This window comes from Malus sylvestris, chromosome 10 (genome assembly GCF_916048215.2).
Source record: "Malus sylvestris chromosome 10, drMalSylv7.2, whole genome shotgun sequence".
NCBI classification, from domain to species: Eukaryota; Viridiplantae; Streptophyta; class Magnoliopsida; order Rosales; family Rosaceae; genus Malus; species Malus sylvestris.
In genome coordinates this window covers 37,778,122-37,796,939 of record NC_062269.1, presented here as the reverse complement: position 1 = coordinate 37,796,939, position 18,818 = coordinate 37,778,122, and the positions used below count along the sequence as shown (strand labels likewise).

Here is an 18,818-nt window from a genome sequence, read left to right as displayed (position 1 = left end):
ACTCTCTATCATCTTATATTTTTTACACAATTTAAAAATATTAACATAAAATTTATATTAAATTATGAGATAATAAAAAATACACGAAGATTCCAACTTTATATAAATTCTCTTAGCATTTCTCTAAATTTAATTCAGATGTCTTTTTTTCGCAACTTTATTTGTACTTCAACTTTTTCGTCTAATGATATCTTGTTTCTATTAAAATAAAAGTGACCTTAATTTGAGTAAACAGTTCACAAAGGGCGGGGAATAAACACATGAATCTATTTTTTATTTTTTGGACAAATGATATTACATGATGGGTCCATGTTAAGCAGGAGTTTTTGAATCTACAAAAGTTAAAGGTAGTTTGGCCTTGAAGTTTAGGACATGTTTGGTAATCCATTTGAATTCAACTTTTTAAAATTAAAAATAATTTTCAAGTTTTAGGTCTTAAAAACTTATTTGATAAGATATTTTTCAAAAACTGAACTCAAGACTAACTAAAAAAATATAGTATATTATCTAAAAACATAAAAATTGAGTTTTTAGAGTTTTTAGAGTTTTTAAACTTAAACTCACTCATTTCTTTTCTTTTTTTTTCTCTCCTTTTATTTTTTACCTTTTTCGTATCTCTTCCAATCTGCTCTCTTCATTTTCTCGGTTCTTTCTCTCGCTATTCTTCCTCTCTATCTCGTTTGATTATCACTTTTATTTCTCTTTCTTTTAATTATCTCTTACTTTCTTTCCCTCATCTCTCCTCTTTCTCCCTCTCATGCGACCCCTTCATTTTAGATCTTTTTATCTAGTCTAAGTATTTAAAAATTTTAAATCGCAAACCAATCAAGTTTTTGAGTCTTAAAAAAAATTGTTTTAAAAAAATGTTTTAATATTTTAAGAAATGATAAAAATTTTCAAATAGAATACAAAATAGCCCTTAATAATCCACTATTATTATTTATTCCATTTCAGCATCAATAATTATAACGTATATAAGAGCCTGTAGGCTGAGGCAGCAGAGCTCCATGGAATGTGAATAAAAATGGCAGCAAGTCAAAAGCTTTCAAAGTTGTTCTTCTGCTATGTTGTTCTACTCACAGTGCTTATCTGCTTTGAGCCAATCAAATCCCAGGAACAGGTGGGCACTCTTGCAGATGATGAAGGTATAGGCTCTCACTATTGGAATCTTTAGTTTTGATGTTTAATATGTGTGAAGTGATTGAAATTTTAGTTGCTAGAATTGGATTGTTCATCTGAAAAATGTTGAAAAGTGTATATTTATGGTGGAAATAACTTAAATTTATAAGCTTTTTAGACAAATTTTGACAGCAAATTGACAAAGAACGGAGCTCATGCTTGAAATTTTTATGAAGTTCAGTTTTCTGTGGCCAATTTTATTAGACTTACTAGAAAGGAAGAAACATTATCTTATCCATTACTTGCTTTTGTGAAAAGTGATTTTGAGATTGTGTTTCTGTTTATTTGGGTGTGGCAGTGGAAGCACTTCGTGAAATAGCTGTGCAATTGAATAAAAAGGATTGGAATTTTAGTGATCCTTGTAGCAATATTCCGACTATTTCAATCCCGCATACGGATCAGTACAACAACACTCTCGTCTGCAACTGCTCTTTCTCTGGCAATGTATGCCACATCCAAAGCATGTATGCACTTTTTACAAGCCGTAGTTTATAATTTTTGCTCTAAATTGCTTGTGATGGTTGTTGGCCAATGCTACAACTGCTAGTGTATAAAGGTTTTTGTCTATCAAGTTGTAAGAGATTCTGATTTTTATCACATCAATCATAACCTATAAGTTGTGGATCCTTATCACGCAGTTTTCTGATGGGACAAGACCTTGATGGTGTGCTTCCGCCAGCACTGTCGAAGCTACCTTACATTAAGCAAGTGTATGAAGATATTTCCACTATTTTTTTTTAGTTTCTCCAATCACAAATCTATTAAGCTTCTGTCCAAGATCCTAATAGCACTTTTTTTCTTGATCCTAGTAATTTGGGCCAGAATTACCTTAGCGGTTCAATACCACACGAATGGAATTCTACGAAGTTGGAATTTCTGTAAGTGACTTCTAGACTTTTGTTTGAGGTTGATGATAAACTCGCATGCCATTTATTGAACTAATGTCATGCCCAGTGCAGGGTTCTCAGTGTGAACAACTTATCAGGACCTATTCCTAGCTATTTGGGAAGCATGACTACTCTCCGAGCTTTGTATGCATCGAATGTTTCTTCCACTTCTATCACCTCATTCAGAATAGTTAGTTTGGTGCACCAATTTGTTTGTTTTGAATACGAACTTAACAAGGCTTTTCTTTCAGGGGCCTGGAGAGCAACTTATTTTCTGGAACTGTTCCCCCGGAGTTGGGCAATTTGGTTAACATGGAGATTCTGTCAGTTTGCTATTTTATCTTCCTTTGTAACTCTATATGTTTATATTTTAATTTTCTTGGATTTTCATAAGCTAGTATATATGTCAATTGACAACGGATTGGTCTTGCTTTGCCATGGGTAACTACAGCTATCTTCGTGCTAACAATCTCACTGGTGAGCTGCCCTTGGCCCTAAAAAATATGACCAAATTAAGAGTACTGTAAGTGATATGACTACCTTAAATAATTTAGGTTCATTCCATGAAATACTTAAGATTTATGTCATTTAATCTTTCTGCTTTTTGTGGCATTATTTACAGTGATATTGGCAGTAACAACTTCACTGGAAGAATACCTGACTACTTTCAAAGTTGGAAAGACCTACAGGCCTTGTAAGAGATCTTTTCTAGTGCACTTTAAATTCTCAACTGAAATATTTTCATGTGTAATCCAAAATCCATCAACTACGTTGTTTACAGAGAGATGCAAGCGAGTGGTCTTGAAGGGCCCCTTCCATCTAGTCTCTCTGCATTGAATAATATGACAGACCTGTGAGTCCCCTTTTAAGCTCTCAGTTATCTTAATTTGCATGATCTCCTTGAGTCACTTTTCTAATTTAGAGAGAGAATTGGATTTATGAATATACTTGTATTCCAACACGTTGTCATGCTTAACCTTTTGCAGAAGGATTAGCGACTTAAGTGGTGAGAGTTCAGCTTTTCCAAACTTATCAAACATGATGGGCTTGAATAAATTGTGAGCCATATTTTACGTTTTATATATTTTTCTATTAGCATAACACATGCAGGTGAAAACTACTTTCCTAATACCGGTTGCTCAAATTGCAGGATGTTGAGGAGCTGCAATATAACAGGAGAAATCCCTGAATATATCTCTACCATGACAAGTCTGACTGTTTTGTAATTCTTCTATCTGTATTCATTCTTCATTTTTTTTCACGACATGCAGCTCTTAATAATTAGTTTTATACAATAGCTGTGGATTATTACTAATGTTGTATAACAAACCGATAACATTCTGAACATATTTCATACGAAAATTAGGTCATATTTCAGATTTATGGACTTAAAACTTTTGCTTGGCCTTGCACGTAACAAGCTTTAAAACATGTAAGTTTCAGTTAAGCATCACATTCTAAATCTGTTCTTAACTAAGCATCACATTCTAAATCTGTTCTTAACCCAACTTGGAATGTGGTGTACGGACAGTGATCTGTTTATTTTTCACACTGACAGTCTTCATGCTGGTTGATTAATTTATCTTTTTAAGATTTACTTAATTTCCATTTCAAAAACTTGCTTCCGTGTTCACAGTATCACCTCCATTCCATGTCTTCTCATTATTTGTTTACATATTTATTTGCAGAGATCTTAGCTTCAACAGATTGGAAGGGAGCATTCCAAATCTTGCAAATATTATGCAATTGGCCACAATGTAAGGACTGTAATTCATAAGGGTAGCTAGCACACATAATGATGCATGGAGGCCTTTCCCTTGGCTCCTACATATGTCATGATTTAACTTATAAAGTTGTCGTTTTGATGTTATCATGGAGCTTAATTTCGGATAATGCACATCCTGATCAAATGAGAACGAGTACAGTTCTGTTTCTCATTTACCAGAAAAAAGATAACGAAAGATGAGAACGAGTGCACTTTTAAAGTTATCTTTAACCAAACTCTCGCTAGGAATCATAGTTGTACCAAGGGAAAGGCCTAATAAACACTTAAGTTTCCCGTCTTTCTTTGTATTTTGAAACAGTATTTTTACACATAAACATTCATTGACATCTGTTCTATATTGCTCACTTATCAGATATCTGACAAGTAACTTGCTTACTGGTCTTCCAGAGTGGATAAAAAACAGAGACAGTCGCTAGTATGTATCTTCATACCAGAATCTTACATATTTTTCTACTTTGTCATCCTGAATCTTATATGTTCTGCTTCTGCTTTATCTTTTTCATTACTCCGATGATATGCAGACTATTGAATTATAACAAGTAATTATATTATTTGCAAGTTTCACCAAAATATTCTGATATTGATTTTACTGAAATTCCAAGTTAACAGAGAACTTTGTGTTTTGTGCAGCAATATAGATCTTTCTTACAATAATTTTTCTCAGAATTCTGTCCCAAATTCTTGTCGAGAGACCTTGTAAGCATAACTGTTTTTCCATTTCTTCTTTATGTTAATGTCCTTGAGATAAACTTGCATTACTTTTTTTGACTTTCTAAATAGATGAATCTAACATTTTATAATCTGTTTTGCATCAGCAATTTGTTCAGAAGTTTTTACAGTCGGAACAATGCGTACGCTTCTAACTTCTTGAGCTTCATGCGAAGACTTTTCATTTCTTCTAATTAAGTTAAGAAGCTAATGTTTATTTTTCATATTGTAGGATACTTAGCAATTGCCTCCTTCCATGTTCAAAAGGTAGTTAAGTTTGTTGTAGAATTAAATCCAGATCGAGGAGTAAATTTGTGTTCATATGAAGTGAAAATGTTACAAAGCATTGTTTTAAGTTCTTAAAGCTTATACTTTCTTTGTGATCTTCTCTGTACAGATCAGTACTCGTTGCATGTAAATTGTGGTGGAAATCAAACCACCATTGGAAACATCAAGTATGAGGAAGATGATGCCTCAGGAGGTGCAGCAAAGTTTTTTCAAAACTCAGCAAATTGGGGATTTAGTAGTACTGGTGATTTTGCAGATGTTTGGAGCTCTGACAGTGACTATATAGCAAATAATATTTCAATACTCAGAATGAACAACTCTGAATTGTACAAAACTGCACGACTGTCTCCTCTTTCTCTCACATATTATGCTCGTTGCTTAGCAAATGGAAATTACACGGTGAAACTACACTTTGCAGAAATAGTTCTCAGAGACAACAGGTCTTATTATGGTGTCGGAAGACGTGTTTTTAACGTTTATATCCAGGTAGTCATTTGCAGTGCTTTTATGGCTCTGGAAAAATAAAACTTTTCTTTTATCATTTTGGTTTTAACCATTTGGATAGTTTTGACTCTTCCTTGTCTATTCAGTTTTCACACACAAAGCTTAACCAGCGATCCACAACTCCTCATACCTTTTTTACAATTTTTCTTAACCGCTCCCCCTCTTTATTATTTTTCTACTTGACTGAGTAAATTATTTAATGCAGGAACAACTGGTTTTGGAGGATTTTGATATTGAAAAGGAAGCACAAGGGGTTGATAAGGAAGTGATTAAGGTATTTAAAGCAGTTGTTAGTGTTAAGACTTTAGAAATCCGATTTCAGTGGGCGGGGAAAGGGACAACAAATGTTCCAAAAAGAGGAATCTATGGTTCTCTGATATCAGCTATCTCAGTGCAGTCTGGTAAGTAGTAATGTATAAGTTTCTCTTTAGACAATCCTGTAGAAATTTATTGTTCTCTTATTGTCACTGTCCTTGTCATTTATTCTAGATTTCGAGCCACCTGATGATAGCAAAAGGAAGAAATTCATTGTGATTGGAGTTGTTTCAGCATTATTCCTCATTTTCTTGATTTTGGGCATTCTTTGGTGGAAAGGCTGTTTTGGAAGCAGGACAACCAGGGAACAAGGTACAGACAATACCGTATAGGTCATTTTTTTGATTTAGAAAAGTCGAAAGTTATTCATATTTCTACTTGCTACAATAAGAATTTTCAAAAGGGATTGTACACTGGTCGCACCTATCAGTATGCTGAATCATTAACGATTTAACTTATCAACGAAAGTCAGCTGCATGGTTGAACACTGCAGAGGATCGGAAATCTTATTCTTAGAATTACTAAATTTACATTTAATTCACTCAAATCCTTAGCCTCTAATGTTTCCATTTACAATTCTAACTTAAATTTAATCCCAGTTCTAAAATAATTTCATCATCAAATCATGCATGCACGAATCTGATGGAATTTGACAGTTCATCAATATGCTAAAACTCAAAAGGGGTTTAAGGCCGGCCGTTGTTGTAAACCTGTTATAAATGCAAACTCAACTTTTGTCCTACCTCTAGTTGTTCACTTGCCCTCTCGATTCTCAGTGAATAAATAGTTCAATATGTTAACCTTTCAACATGAACAGATCTCATGGGATTAGATCTGCATACTGGTTTCTTTAAATTCAAGCAACTTAAGGCTGCAACTAACAACTTTGATACTGCCAACAAGCTTGGGGAAGGTGGCTTTGGAGCTGTTTACAAGGTATTCCATGACTCCTTTTGTTTCCCTATGTTTGTAAGAACTTTTCTTTTGTTTTGAATGCTATGGTGTATCACACTTAAGAGACTATTATGGTTGACCTATATTCCTCAAATGTGTTATATTTCAAACTGCAGGGCGAATTACTAGATGGCACTTTTATTGCAGTTAAGCAACTTTCTTCAAAATCAAAGCAGGGAAATCATGAGTTTGTGAATGAAATAGGCATGATTTCTGCCTTACAACACCCAAATCTTGTGAAATTGTATGGATGCTGCATTGAAGGAAATCAGTTATTTTTGGTATATGAATATATGGAGAACAATAGCCTTGCCCATGTTTTGTTTGGTAAGTTGGACAATCTGGAAGTGCAATACTTCCGTATCTTATAATTAGTTTCATAAATATTCTTAAGTTCTCTGTTAATTTCAGGCCCGGACGAAGGCCTAAAGAAATTGGACTGGAATAAAAGGCAGAAAATATGTCTTGGCATTGCAAGAGGTCTGGCTTTCCTGCATGAGGAGTCGACTCTAAAAATTGTTCATAGAGACATCAAAACAACCAATATACTACTTGACCGGGACCTTAACCCTAAGATATCTGACTTTGGTTTAGCTAAGCTGGACGAAGAGGAGAAGACCCATATTAGCACCAGAGTTGCTGGAACTATGTGAGTGACCTTCGTTTTGCTCTATCAATCATTCTGGTTTCTATTTTTACTCTCTTAGTTTTGACAGCCTTTTTTTTATTATTCAATCTTCATTTTAAAGAAAAACTTTTATTTGTAATAGATGTTTTAATTGCAAATGTGCATTTCAAAACATCACTGAATTTAATATAATGAATGTACATAAAATTTGTTAAATGGCATCTTCATGTATGCTAACAGAAGTTAATGTGCAGAGGATACATGGCTCCAGAGTACGCGTTATGGGGCTATTTGAGTGACAAAGCAGATGTTTACAGTTTTGGGGTTGTCACATTGGAACTCGTATCTGGAAAAAACAACATCAAATATCGTCCAAATGAGAATTTTGTATGCCTTCTTGATTGGGTAAGATCTTTGTTGCATTCGTTTAGTACATGAAGTATGTAGGAAACCAGGGTGCTTTCCGTAGAACTGATTTTCCAACATAAGCAAATTGTTTGGCTCCACCTGATTTGTAAAATAGAATGAAGAACTAAGAAACGTGGCTTTTCATTTTGTTTTTGAAATGTTTACAATTTTTCACCATTCCTTCTGCATTTCTTCTCAATGCCGCAGGCCCTTGTCTTGCAACAAAATGGAAATCTGATGGAGCTGGTGGATCGAAAGTTGGGGTCTGGGTTCAATAAGGAAGAGGCAATGAGAATGATAAAGGTAGCTCTACTATGCGCCAATCCATCACCAGCACTAAGACCTTCTATGTCCGCAGTAGTGAGCATGCTTGAAGGCCAAACTCTTGTTCAGGAGGTGAAGATAAACCCGAGTATTTATGGTGATGAGTTGAGGTTGGCCTTCTCGGAGGACTCTGATACTTCTACTGTACAGACCACGCGAAGTTTACTTTATTCATCCGATGCAAAATGGACCGCCTCTACCTCATCGTTTGTCTAGGATATATATGCAGTTGATACTGATTCTCAGTATAGCCGGGTAATCTGCCACTGAAGGCAGGTACTCGTACCAAAATAAAAGCGCAAATTCACTAGAGACTACTGCTATACAAGCTTGTACAATATGAAGAGTGTAACATCAACTACATTATGGTTTTTATTGATCATAGCTTCTACATATAACGTGTATAACATAATGGTGGTAGTAGGTCGCATGAAGGTGCCCGAACATCATTTTTTATTTATTTATGGAAAACAATAGAAATTCATGCTAAATTAAGGTAGAATACAACCAGCAAGTGAAACATGATAATCTGAGGCTGGTGTACACCCCTTGAAATTCAATTTTCTTTAACTAAAACCTATCATGATAAATTTCTCTAACAAAAACCCGATGACTAGGCTCCAACTGAGCAATATTCATAATCAAGTTTGACTTGGCAAAATTTGTATTTTTGGATGTCTAAATTACCCCTAATAACACTACTTTGGGTCTCTCACTTATTATCTACATTTATCTTACATTATTTCATTCAATTAAATGTCTTCAAATACCTTATGGGGATTTGGAAAAAAATTTAAATGTCATGATTCCTATGCATTTAATAACAAAAATTTACATGATACCAATGTTCCTTATATAGTTGTTTTCACATGATGCTATGTTACACACACCCCTAATTTAAATTATATTTTCACTAAGTTTGAGTTTATCTTGCTTTTAAAATGATTTTTAGGTCTTAAATGATGTGTCCAAAGAGCCCACCCCCTGTTTTGTCCCCGTTCCCTTTCCTTTTTCTTTTATTTTTCTGAAAATCTTCCTCATTCTCTCTTCTCCCTCACTCTCCCTCATCTCTCTCTCTCGGCTCTCTCTATCTCAGCCCGTTCGAGAGCTTTTCTTACCAACAAACATCACCACAACAACATCAACATCTCCATTAGCACCCTAGTGAGCTTAGAATCGAAGAAAGAACACCCCCAAACCCTTCTCTTCCTTTCGGCCGGTACTGTTCATCATCTTCTCCGTCGAGTTTCGTATCGTTCCGACGTTGGTAAGCTTCTAGAAGCCCTTGGGTTGTGTTTTAGGGTTATATTGAAGCTTTTTTTAAGTTGTATATACGTTTGAATCGCAGAAAATAGCTTGGAGTAGCTTTTCCAAATTTTCCGGCGAGCACCGCCACTTTCGAAGAATTTTCCAGCCAAATTACGGCGATTTGGCCTGTGTAAGGTATCAATCTCTTTGTCTCGCTGCGTACTACAACTTTCCTTTTTGTTTCACCCAATTTCGTTAAGTATTGAAGAAGTTATATCTATTTGAATCTTACCCAGTTTCCGGCGACCTCAGTGGCTTTCGAGACGTTTTCCGGCAAAAACACGGCGATTTAGACGTCGTGCGAGGTACCATTCTCTTCGTCTCTTTGAGGGCTACAATTTCCATTTTTGAATCACTCGATTTGATTGAGTTTTGACAAAGTTATGGCCATTTAAAGTTGGTGTAGCTTCCCGGCCGAAATCCGGCCTTCTCCTTCCTTTGAATCCGGCAACCCAGAAAACCCAAGCCCCTTGGGGCTTTCCTGCCGAGCCCAACCCAAAACCCATTTCAGTTTTTATTATTTATTTTAAATATTGTTTTAATGTAAAAGGTCCTTGGGCCATTTTAAATCAGAGCCTTAGGCTCGTCCTCCGTAAAACCCAAAAACTCTTTACTCTAAGTTGTTTTTATTTTTATTTACTAAACTAAAGGCCTTTAGGCCATTTTACATAAGGGTCTTAGGCCCGTGCATCCTAAGCCAACCTTTTAAACCCCATTACCCTAAACCCTTAACCCTAACCGGTCCAAACCCTTTATGGGAAATATTCTATTAGGGAATATTCTGTTCGGAAATATTCTAGGAATATTCTATCGACGTTTATAAAATTTAATTGGGACCCTTCTTAAGGTAATTCGACGTCCTGAATCCGTTTTCGATGTCCGTTTTCCTAGATTCAATTGTTATAATAGAGTTTTATTAATTGGACCCTTTATGTGCTTAAGGGCAATTGTTAGTGGCATTCCGTCTTTGCTAGCTTGCGTTGCTCTTCGGCGGCTAAGTATCTGTGAGTTGACCTCTTCTAAAATTTACTTGATTTCATAGTTTAATTGCATAAATGAATAGTGTTGGTACCACATATAATGGGCCTTAGACTTTGATACATTGGGCCTCGATTACCTAACCCATATGATTATGTAAAAAGAGGAGCCCCTTATTCTATAAAAGGGGACTCTTCCCCCCTCACAAATCGGACTCAGTGAACCCAACAGAGGGCAATACCCTCACAAATACAAGAACACTCTCTTTCTCTGAAGGACTTCCCCTCACCCTTGTAATCCATACATACAGTCAGAGAAATACAATCAGTGTGGACGTAGCCCAAACCTTGGGGTGAACCACGATATATCTTGTGTCATTTACATTACTTGCATATTCACGGTCGGATTTACGTTGTACCATGACCTCCGGTTTTGTGCATCAACATTTGGCGCCGTCTGTGGGAATCGATACAAAAAGTTGTGTCGGTTCTCTTTCATTTTGTTCACATCCACTATGAATATGCAAAATCCCAAAAACTCATAAACATTTCTCTCAATTTCTAAGCTTCTGAAATCAGAAGCAGCAAAAAATGAAGGAAAGCTGCAGATCCATCCTCATACGAACAAAACAACCGACTCGCAAAAAGCAGATTCACACAAGCTCTAGAAAAAAATTTTCAATGGCGTCGAAGATATCTCTGAAAACCAAGGGCAAGACTCCGGCGAAGGGCTCCAAGGGCTCGGAGGAGTACTCGGTGGCTTAGTCCTTGAAGGAGCGGAGCACGTGGACCATGAAGAAAGCCAAAGTCGTCACCCACTACGGCTTCATTCCTCTAGTCATCATCATCTGCATGAACTCGGATCCCAAGCCGCAACTTTCCCAGCTGCTCAGCCCTGTCTGATCTGATCCGGGTCGGATCATTCAAATTCCTTGATGGGTTCTCGGTATTGTCTTTAATGGGTTAATGGATAGTGCGCCGCTGGGATATGTTTTCGACAAAATCATCAAGAACGCCGCCTGATGGGTTAGAAGAACTCCATCACCAACCCAATCGGAGACCCGAAGCTGCTCCAAACCAAAACACAAACCCACTCCAAAGCCTACCTCCGTTTCCCTCAAGTCTTCCGTAAAGCCAGAGACGACGACCTGTCCCCCTCTGTCTTCTCCTCCGCCAAGTCCTCCGTCAAAATGTCGTCGGTCTCCAAGCTTGGGTTCGTGGAATGGTACCTGGGTATGATCCAGTCCCGCCTCGTTTTGACCAAGAGTGTCACCGCGGCGCTTATTTACACCGCCGCCGATTTGTCCTCCCAGACATTAGCAGAATCATCCTTTTCAAAATCTTATGATCTTGTAAGGACTGTGCGCATGGCTGGATATGGGATGCTGGTTTTGGGTCCGTCGCTGCATTTCTGGTTCAATTTCATGTCGAAATCTTACCCAAAACGGGATATGTTTTCGATATTGAAGAAAATGGCCGAAAGAGCCAGACCTTGCATGCTGTTTATCTTTTGACTCAGTGGGGAAGAAAGTCTCCAACAACATCATTTCCATACCCATCTGTCTTTTTCCACACTCATGATAATTTTGAAAAAGAAAAGATAAGGGAAGAGCCCTTGTCGGTCAGATCCACCAGATCCACACGTGAAAAAGAGATAAGTCTTCACCTAATTCAATTGTTTTTATTATTTAATATTTATCAAATGGTACTGGTTATTGTGTGATGGTGGAACAATGATGATATCTTTATTTTATTTTTTGAATGTTTTCCACTAACTGATGGTGGGTTTACAACAGATGCTGAAAGTGGATGTGGGTTGCCACACCCATGCATTTTAAATTATGTTGAAATTATCAACTCAAATCCAAAAGAACTAATCCACTTTTATAACCTAAAACTATGCTATAATACGCATGGCAAGGTTTTACACTTATAAGAAATATACATATTAAATAATTGTTGTTACCATATTTCTTTTACGTATTTACTATATTTATTCATTATACGCTCATGATTATACTGTCATTTATTGTCAGGAATTATTGAGCAACTAGGTCCACTGATCAACATTGTTGCTGATTAACGAGGTCTACCAACTTATAGACTGATGAGCCACGTGCTCGTGGTGATCTCTTGTCTGACCGGACACCCACTTGCTGGGACATTCGCTTATTGGGACACCTATGTGCCTGGACCCAACTCGATGACCCTACAGATAGTCCTAACTCGATGACCCTGTATGGCCCCGACTCAAATACCTGATCTGCGGATCCGACACATAGACCCAATATGCGAACCTGACAAGCAGACCCGAGTCATGTCGAGAATCAACTCATACCGAGTGCATGTCGACATAAAGTACATACTTTCAATGAGGAATACCACGAGCCGAGCCACCTCGCAGCGAGCATAGCCTTTAGCCGAGCCGCCTCGCAACGAGCATCGCCTCCAGCCGAGCAAACGCCTCACCGCAAGCATAGCCTCTAGCCGAGTAGCCTCGCAACGAGCATCGCCTCCAGCCGAGCAGTCTCATAACGTGTGATACCTCTAGCCGAGTATTGCTTTATGTTGAGCATTGCCTTGGGTTGAGTACTGGTTCAAGACATCTAGCCACTTCAGCCCATACATGGATTGGATTTGAAGTCTCCAGCCAAAAGACTATCTTGACTAAAGACTTGGGGGACTACTGTTGGTACCACATATAATGGGCCTTAGACTTTGATACATTGGGCCTCGATTACCTAACCCATATGATTATGTAAAAGGAGGAGCCCCTTATTCTATAAAAGATGACTCTTCCCCCCTCACAAATCGGACTCAGTGAACCCAACAGAGGGCAATACCCTCACAAATACAAGAACACTCTCTTTCTCTGAAGGACTTCCCCTCACCCTTGTAATCCATACATACAGTCAGAGAAATACAATCAGTGTGGACGTAGCCCAAACCTTGAGGTGAACCACGATATATCTTATGTCATTTACATTACTTGCAGATTCACGGTCGGATTTACGTTGTACCATGACCTCCGGTTTTGTGCATCAACAAATAGCATGCCTTACGAGTTTATGATTTGATTTATGTTAAGCATGTTTATTGAATATGTTGATTTTAGTCTCATGTTTTTTATGAGGAATTAATTGTTGGCCTATATTGAGCTATATTTTAATATATCGTATTTTCTATAAAAATCATGAACTGGTAGACTATCTGATGGATGACGATAGGATGCTAGAACATGTTTTAGAAACCCCTCTTTATAGTATAGACAATTGATGACTTTATACTATGAAGTGATTATTTTTTAGAGGCGTAACTATTTGTGCGTACCTAGTGGACACTATGCCGTCTGGGGCGAGGATCTGGTGTTGGCAGTTAGGCCGGGAGAAATAATCCCTAGCGAAAGGCTGAGGGACACGGAGACAGGCATTGGGCCGGGAGGGAGTTATCTCTGGCTACGGGCACAGAGACTTAGGTGCAGGCATTGGACCAGGAGTATATTTATTCAGTGATCTTACTAACAGCACACCACGCTTATGAGACAATTTACGAGACGATACATGCGATGATTTATATGATGTTTTTCCGCACTATACATGTTGAAATGTTTTATGGCATGCTAGAGTTTTAGAAAAACCTATCATTTATTATGCTAGTAGTTTTCATTATTAAAACTTTAGGGGTTAGTATATTTATAACTGTTTTTGTATTATGTATGTATATAAACTTGGTCTACTCACCCTTGTTTTGCGCCCCCTTTCAGGATTTAGAATCGAGACATACGATCCCGACGTTAACGCTTTTGGATTGGCATATTCGAGTCCTCTCGGTGTAGGACCTACATCCTCTTATTTATTCAATTTTATATTAATCCTTTTAGAACTCTAGTTAGTTGTATGCTCTGAACACGTTCCTAAATTATTAATTCATTGTATTTTAAATTATAACCCTTATTTATTTCTTATTCTAAGCTTTTGTATCAATTAATGGCTTTCGTCACCCTCGGGTGTCGGCCAACATGTGTCTATCCTAGTATTCGGAGAATATTAAGGTCGGGGCGTGTCAGGCTAACAAGTAAATTGGTATATCCTACAAATATAAAAAAAAAATTATTTTATTCAAAATTATCAATATTTTAAATATAACATAGGTAAATTACCTACATGCAAAATAATTTAACTACAAAATAAAAGAATGTCGATTGATTGCACACTCTATATAATAATAACAAAATGTGGCTAGTATATATGTAATATCACATGAAAAATAATTTACCTACAAAATAAATAAATGTTTTTAGCCAATTGATTCAAAATTAATTAACCACATATTATTTTACATAAAAATATAGATAAATTATTTGAATGCTTATATATAATTTTAACAAAATATGCCCAATACATACATACAAAATAATTTACCTACAATGATTCTCAAACAAATAAAAGAAATGAAACACATGATGGTAAGAGAAGTATAAGGTAGATAATTTTTTAATAATAAGGCACTTATTTCCCACAATTATAGTGGATAATTAAATTCATTAACATAATTAGAGTGTTGTAGCTCAATTGTAAATAGTTTGAAAAAAATAGGTATTTATTTGTTTACATGACAGTCTACTTCAAATCTGGGTTTTATTTAAATGTTTAAAATGAGATGGATTTTTGTCAAGGAAATAAGTGTTACATGGGCTTATATCTAGGGGTGTGCTATCCACATACCTCTTTTTACTTCTGACACGCCCCGACCCTAATATTCCCCGAATACCAGAACCGACACGTGCTGGCCGACACCCGGGGGTGACGAAAGCCATTAATTGATACAAAAGCTAAGAATAAGAAATAAATAAGGGTTAGAAATTTGAAATACAATGAGTTAAAAGTTTTAGGAACGTGATCAGAGCATACAACTAAACCTAATCACTAAGAAGAATTGAGATAAAATCGAATGAATAAAGAAGTGGATCCTACATCGAGAGGATCCGAAGATGCTGCTGCAGAAGTGTCTTCACGCCGGGATTAGGTACCTTGATTCTAAGTCCTGAATGGGGGCGCAAAACAAAGGTGAGTGGACCAAGTTCGTATATATAATAATAATAAAACAATTATCAACATACTAACCCCCAAAGTTTAATAGTGAAAACTACTAGCATAGTAAGTGATGGATTTAATAAAAACCCTAGCATGCCAAAGTATATCAAAAGTCACATCGCGAAAACGCATCGCGGAAATCAAAACGGTAAACGCATCATAAATCGTCTCGTAAGCGCGGTGTGCTGCTAGTAAGATCACCGAATAAATATAACTCCCGGCCCAATGCCTGCTTCGTGGTCTCTGCGCCCGTAGACAGAGATTACCAACTCCCGGCCCAATACCTGTTCCATGTCCCTCAGCCCGTAGCTAGGGATTATTTCTCCCGGCCTAAATGCCAACACCAGTTCCTCGCCCCAGGCGGCATAATGTCTACTAGGTACGCACAAATATTTACGCATCTCATAAATAACCACTTCATAGCATAGATTACCGATCATCGTCTACACTATAAAGAGGGGTTCAAAAACATGTTCTAGCATCCTATCGTCATCTATCAGATAGTCTACCAGTTCATGGTTTTTATAGAAAATACGATATATTAAAATATAGCTCAATATAGGCTAGCAATTAATTCCTCACCAAAACACGAGACGATAATCAATATATTTCATAAATCAATTCATAAATTTGTAGGCATGCTAATCATTTATGCATTTACTATAAAATCATGTAATTTTAGAAGGGGTCAACTCACAGTACTTAGTTGCCAAAAGCTGCGCCACTAGCGAAGACGGAAACGTCACAATAATTGCCCCTAAGCACATAAAGAGCCCAATAAATAAAATTATATAATAGCAATTGAATTTGGGAAAACGGACATTGGAAACGGATTTAGAACGTCGAATTACCCTAAGAAGGGTCCCGGACGAAAACCCGAAAAGTCAACCCTAAAGTCAACGTTGACCGGGGGTCAACGGTCAAATTAGGTCTAACGGGTTTTAGGCTTGAATCCGGATTAGGGTTTAGAGTTTAAATAAAATAGGGGATTTGGGATTGGATGGGTTTAGGGTTTTAAAGGATTTTAGGAACTTAGGGTTTTGGGTTAAAAGGGTATTAGGGTGAGAATTGGGGTTTGGGCTTTAGCCTAAACACACACACACACACACACGGCATGCATGTGCATGCACATATACACACGCACACACCCACCATAATTAAACACACGCACACACACACACTTCACACAACACACACACGGGACAGGGCCTTAAGGCCTCACAAAAACAACAGGGCTTTAAGCCATTTGAATTAAATCGGCCCAAGGCCTTTGGGGGGTTTTAAAAACAAGGACAAAATTTAAAAAAAAAACTAAAGGGTCTGGGGGGTTTAACGGGCTTAAAGCCCAAGGGGAAAGGAAAGGGAAGACCGGCTGGCCTGGTTTTGCCGAGAGAGAGAAGGCCGGAGCTGCTACAGCTCCGGTCATCGGAAAACATGGGTTCTAGACCCCGATCTAGGTATAAACATGAAGAACAAAGAGAGAGAAAGAGGTTTCTACCTTCCAAAAACCATGACTCGGTCGGAGGTGACCGGAAAAAGCTCCCAAAGTCCACGGTTCGCTGGAAAATGGGTGTGCTCACCCACAATGATTTCTGAAGCAAAATCTACGTAAAAATGGAAGGTTCAAGCTTCTAAATCACAACCAAACATCAAGGTAACTGCGAGAATGAGAGATTTGTGATTTACCTCAACGAAAAGAAAGAAAATGCTCGCCGGAGCTTTGCTCCGTGTCGTCGAACTCGCGAGCAGGGGTCCCTGGTTCGTGGCGAGTCTCTCCTGATGGTGCTAAGGTCCAAGTGAGTCCAGGGGGAGAGAGAGAGATGCGAGAGGTTGAGGGAGAGAGGTTCGGGAGAGTTGAGAGAGCTACGGGATGGAGACGAAGAAGAAGAAGAGAGAGAGATAAGAAAACATAAAAATAAAACAAAGTGGGCCCCACGGGCTCACCAATTAAGGCTTTAAAACAATTTTTAAATAAAATGGGGTTGGGGTGTTTCAACTTCTCCCACACCCCTTGTTAATTTCTATCATTTGATCTTCTTCAATTCATCCGATCCGACGGCCGAAAATTAAAAAGGTATGAGAGAAGTAAAAATGGATGTATGGATATCACATCCCTATATCTAAAGAACCCTTAAATATATAAAGCAAACATAGCCCGGCGATGAGCCGCCGCATTGGCAGTACATCTAGGCCTGGCAAACGGGTCGTGTCAGTCGTGTTCGTGTCGTTTTCGTGTAACACCTGTTATCTTAACGGGTCGTGTCGTGTCACACCCGTTATCTTAACGGGTCCTTAACAGGTCGTGTCACTTTACCCAACGGGTAAAGTGACCCGACCCGTTATGACCCGTAATGACCCGTTAAGAAAAATATATTTTTTTTCTTAAATTTGCACATACCACACATTGCCACATAAATATTACTTCAAAACATTAAAACACATTTGTCGTTTAAGTACTACATCTATACTCGAAAATAAGAGCCTAATAAAAAAATAATACATACACTACTAATCTATTACAAATTTTAAATGTGCAAGGATATGCAAAATGAAACAGTTTTTGTTTTCAAGGTTGTGAAATCTTTCTCAAAAGTTTAAACCTCAATTTACAAAATCCTCGATTTACATCGATCATCATGAAATTGCATTGGAACTTTGGCTTGATCTATTGCCTTCGAAAGTTATGTTGATGATGTTTTCAGTAAGGTTTTCCACGTCATAACTATCTTCTGCATAAACTAAGCATAGAAAAACCAAACATTAAAAATCATTCAAATTATGAGAAGTTTACCAAAATAATTATGAAAAAAAATAAAACAATAGTACTATACCATACTTTTATTAAGTATAAACATAAGATTTTGTGATATCCACTAGTGTAAATATTTTAAATTGAAGATCGAATTCAATCATCGTATTCATATAAGGTCAAGGAGTGTAGTTGTAAAAAATCATCAAAATCGGAGTTAAATTAACCGTTAAATCGTGATTTTTCGTTTATAACCGTCGAAAAGTTTTGTCCCGTTACGTGATCTCTGAATGTTTGTTTTTTGCAATTTTTGGCGTATGCGATCTCGAAATATATACAAACATGTTTGATGGTTGGATCATTGAAACTAGTTTCGTAGAATGAGTATCCCATCAAAACAATAGATTCACTAATACTTAAGAGTTTATTCATACTTTTATTAAGTATAACATAAGATTTTGTGGTTTCCACTAGTGTAAATATTTTAAATTGAAGATCGAATTCAATCATTGTATTCATATAGGGTCAAGGAGTATAGTTGTAAAAAATCATCAAAATCGGAGTTAAAATGACCGTTAAATCGTGATTTTTCGTTTATAACCGTCGAAAAGTTTTGTCCCGTTACTTGATCTCTGAATGTTTGTTTTTTGCAATTTTTGGCGTATGCGATCTCGAAGTATATATAAACATGTTTGACGGTTGGATCATTG

At 37.1% G+C, this 18,818-nt stretch overlaps 1 protein-coding gene, 1 long non-coding RNA gene and 2 pseudogenes across 2 annotated transcripts; all 4 read left to right on the top strand.

The window, feature by feature from the left end:
• Positions 1-979: 979 nt before the first annotated feature.
• On the top strand, positions 980-8,379 carry LOC126585306 (probable LRR receptor-like serine/threonine-protein kinase At1g07650). Its single transcript, XM_050249701.1, has 24 exons — positions 980-1,145; positions 1,478-1,643; positions 1,818-1,889; positions 1,989-2,057; positions 2,139-2,210; positions 2,318-2,389; positions 2,518-2,589; positions 2,689-2,760; positions 2,848-2,919; positions 3,053-3,124; positions 3,217-3,288; positions 3,755-3,823; positions 4,205-4,267; positions 4,483-4,548; positions 4,668-4,703; positions 4,793-4,827; positions 4,958-5,334; positions 5,558-5,753; positions 5,842-5,979; positions 6,485-6,603; positions 6,738-6,948; positions 7,033-7,270; positions 7,504-7,654; positions 7,865-8,379. The coding sequence occupies exons 1-24, from the start codon at positions 1,025-1,027 to the stop codon at positions 8,195-8,197; spliced, it is 2,964 nt and encodes a 987-aa protein (XP_050105658.1). The 5' UTR covers positions 980-1,024; the 3' UTR covers positions 8,198-8,379.
• A 641-nt stretch (positions 8,380-9,020) lies between these two features.
• LOC126585313 (uncharacterized) lies at positions 9,021-9,778 on the top strand. Its single transcript, XR_007610431.1, has 3 exons — positions 9,021-9,248; positions 9,330-9,424; positions 9,526-9,778. It is a non-coding gene; the product is annotated as an uncharacterized LOC126585313 (long non-coding RNA).
• Positions 9,779-10,941: 1,163 nt separating this feature from the next.
• On the top strand, positions 10,942-11,169 carry LOC126585310 (mitochondrial import receptor subunit TOM7-1-like; annotated as a pseudogene).
• Positions 11,170-11,224: 55 nt separating this feature from the next.
• On the top strand, positions 11,225-11,916 carry LOC126584535 (uncharacterized; annotated as a pseudogene).
• The last annotated feature ends 6,902 nt before the right edge of the window (positions 11,917-18,818 follow it).

Coding starts and splice junctions, on each gene's coding strand:
- LOC126585306 (XM_050249701.1), top strand. CDS start 1,025: ATGGCAGCAAGTCAAAAGCTTTCAAAGTTGTTCTTCTGCTATGTTGTT. Junction 4,704..4,792: donor TTTTACAGTCGGAACAATGC/GTACGCTTCTAA, acceptor TTCATATTGTAG/GATACTTAGCAATTGCCTCC. Junction 7,271..7,503: donor ACCAGAGTTGCTGGAACTAT/GTGAGTGACCTT, acceptor GTTAATGTGCAG/AGGATACATGGCTCCAGAGT.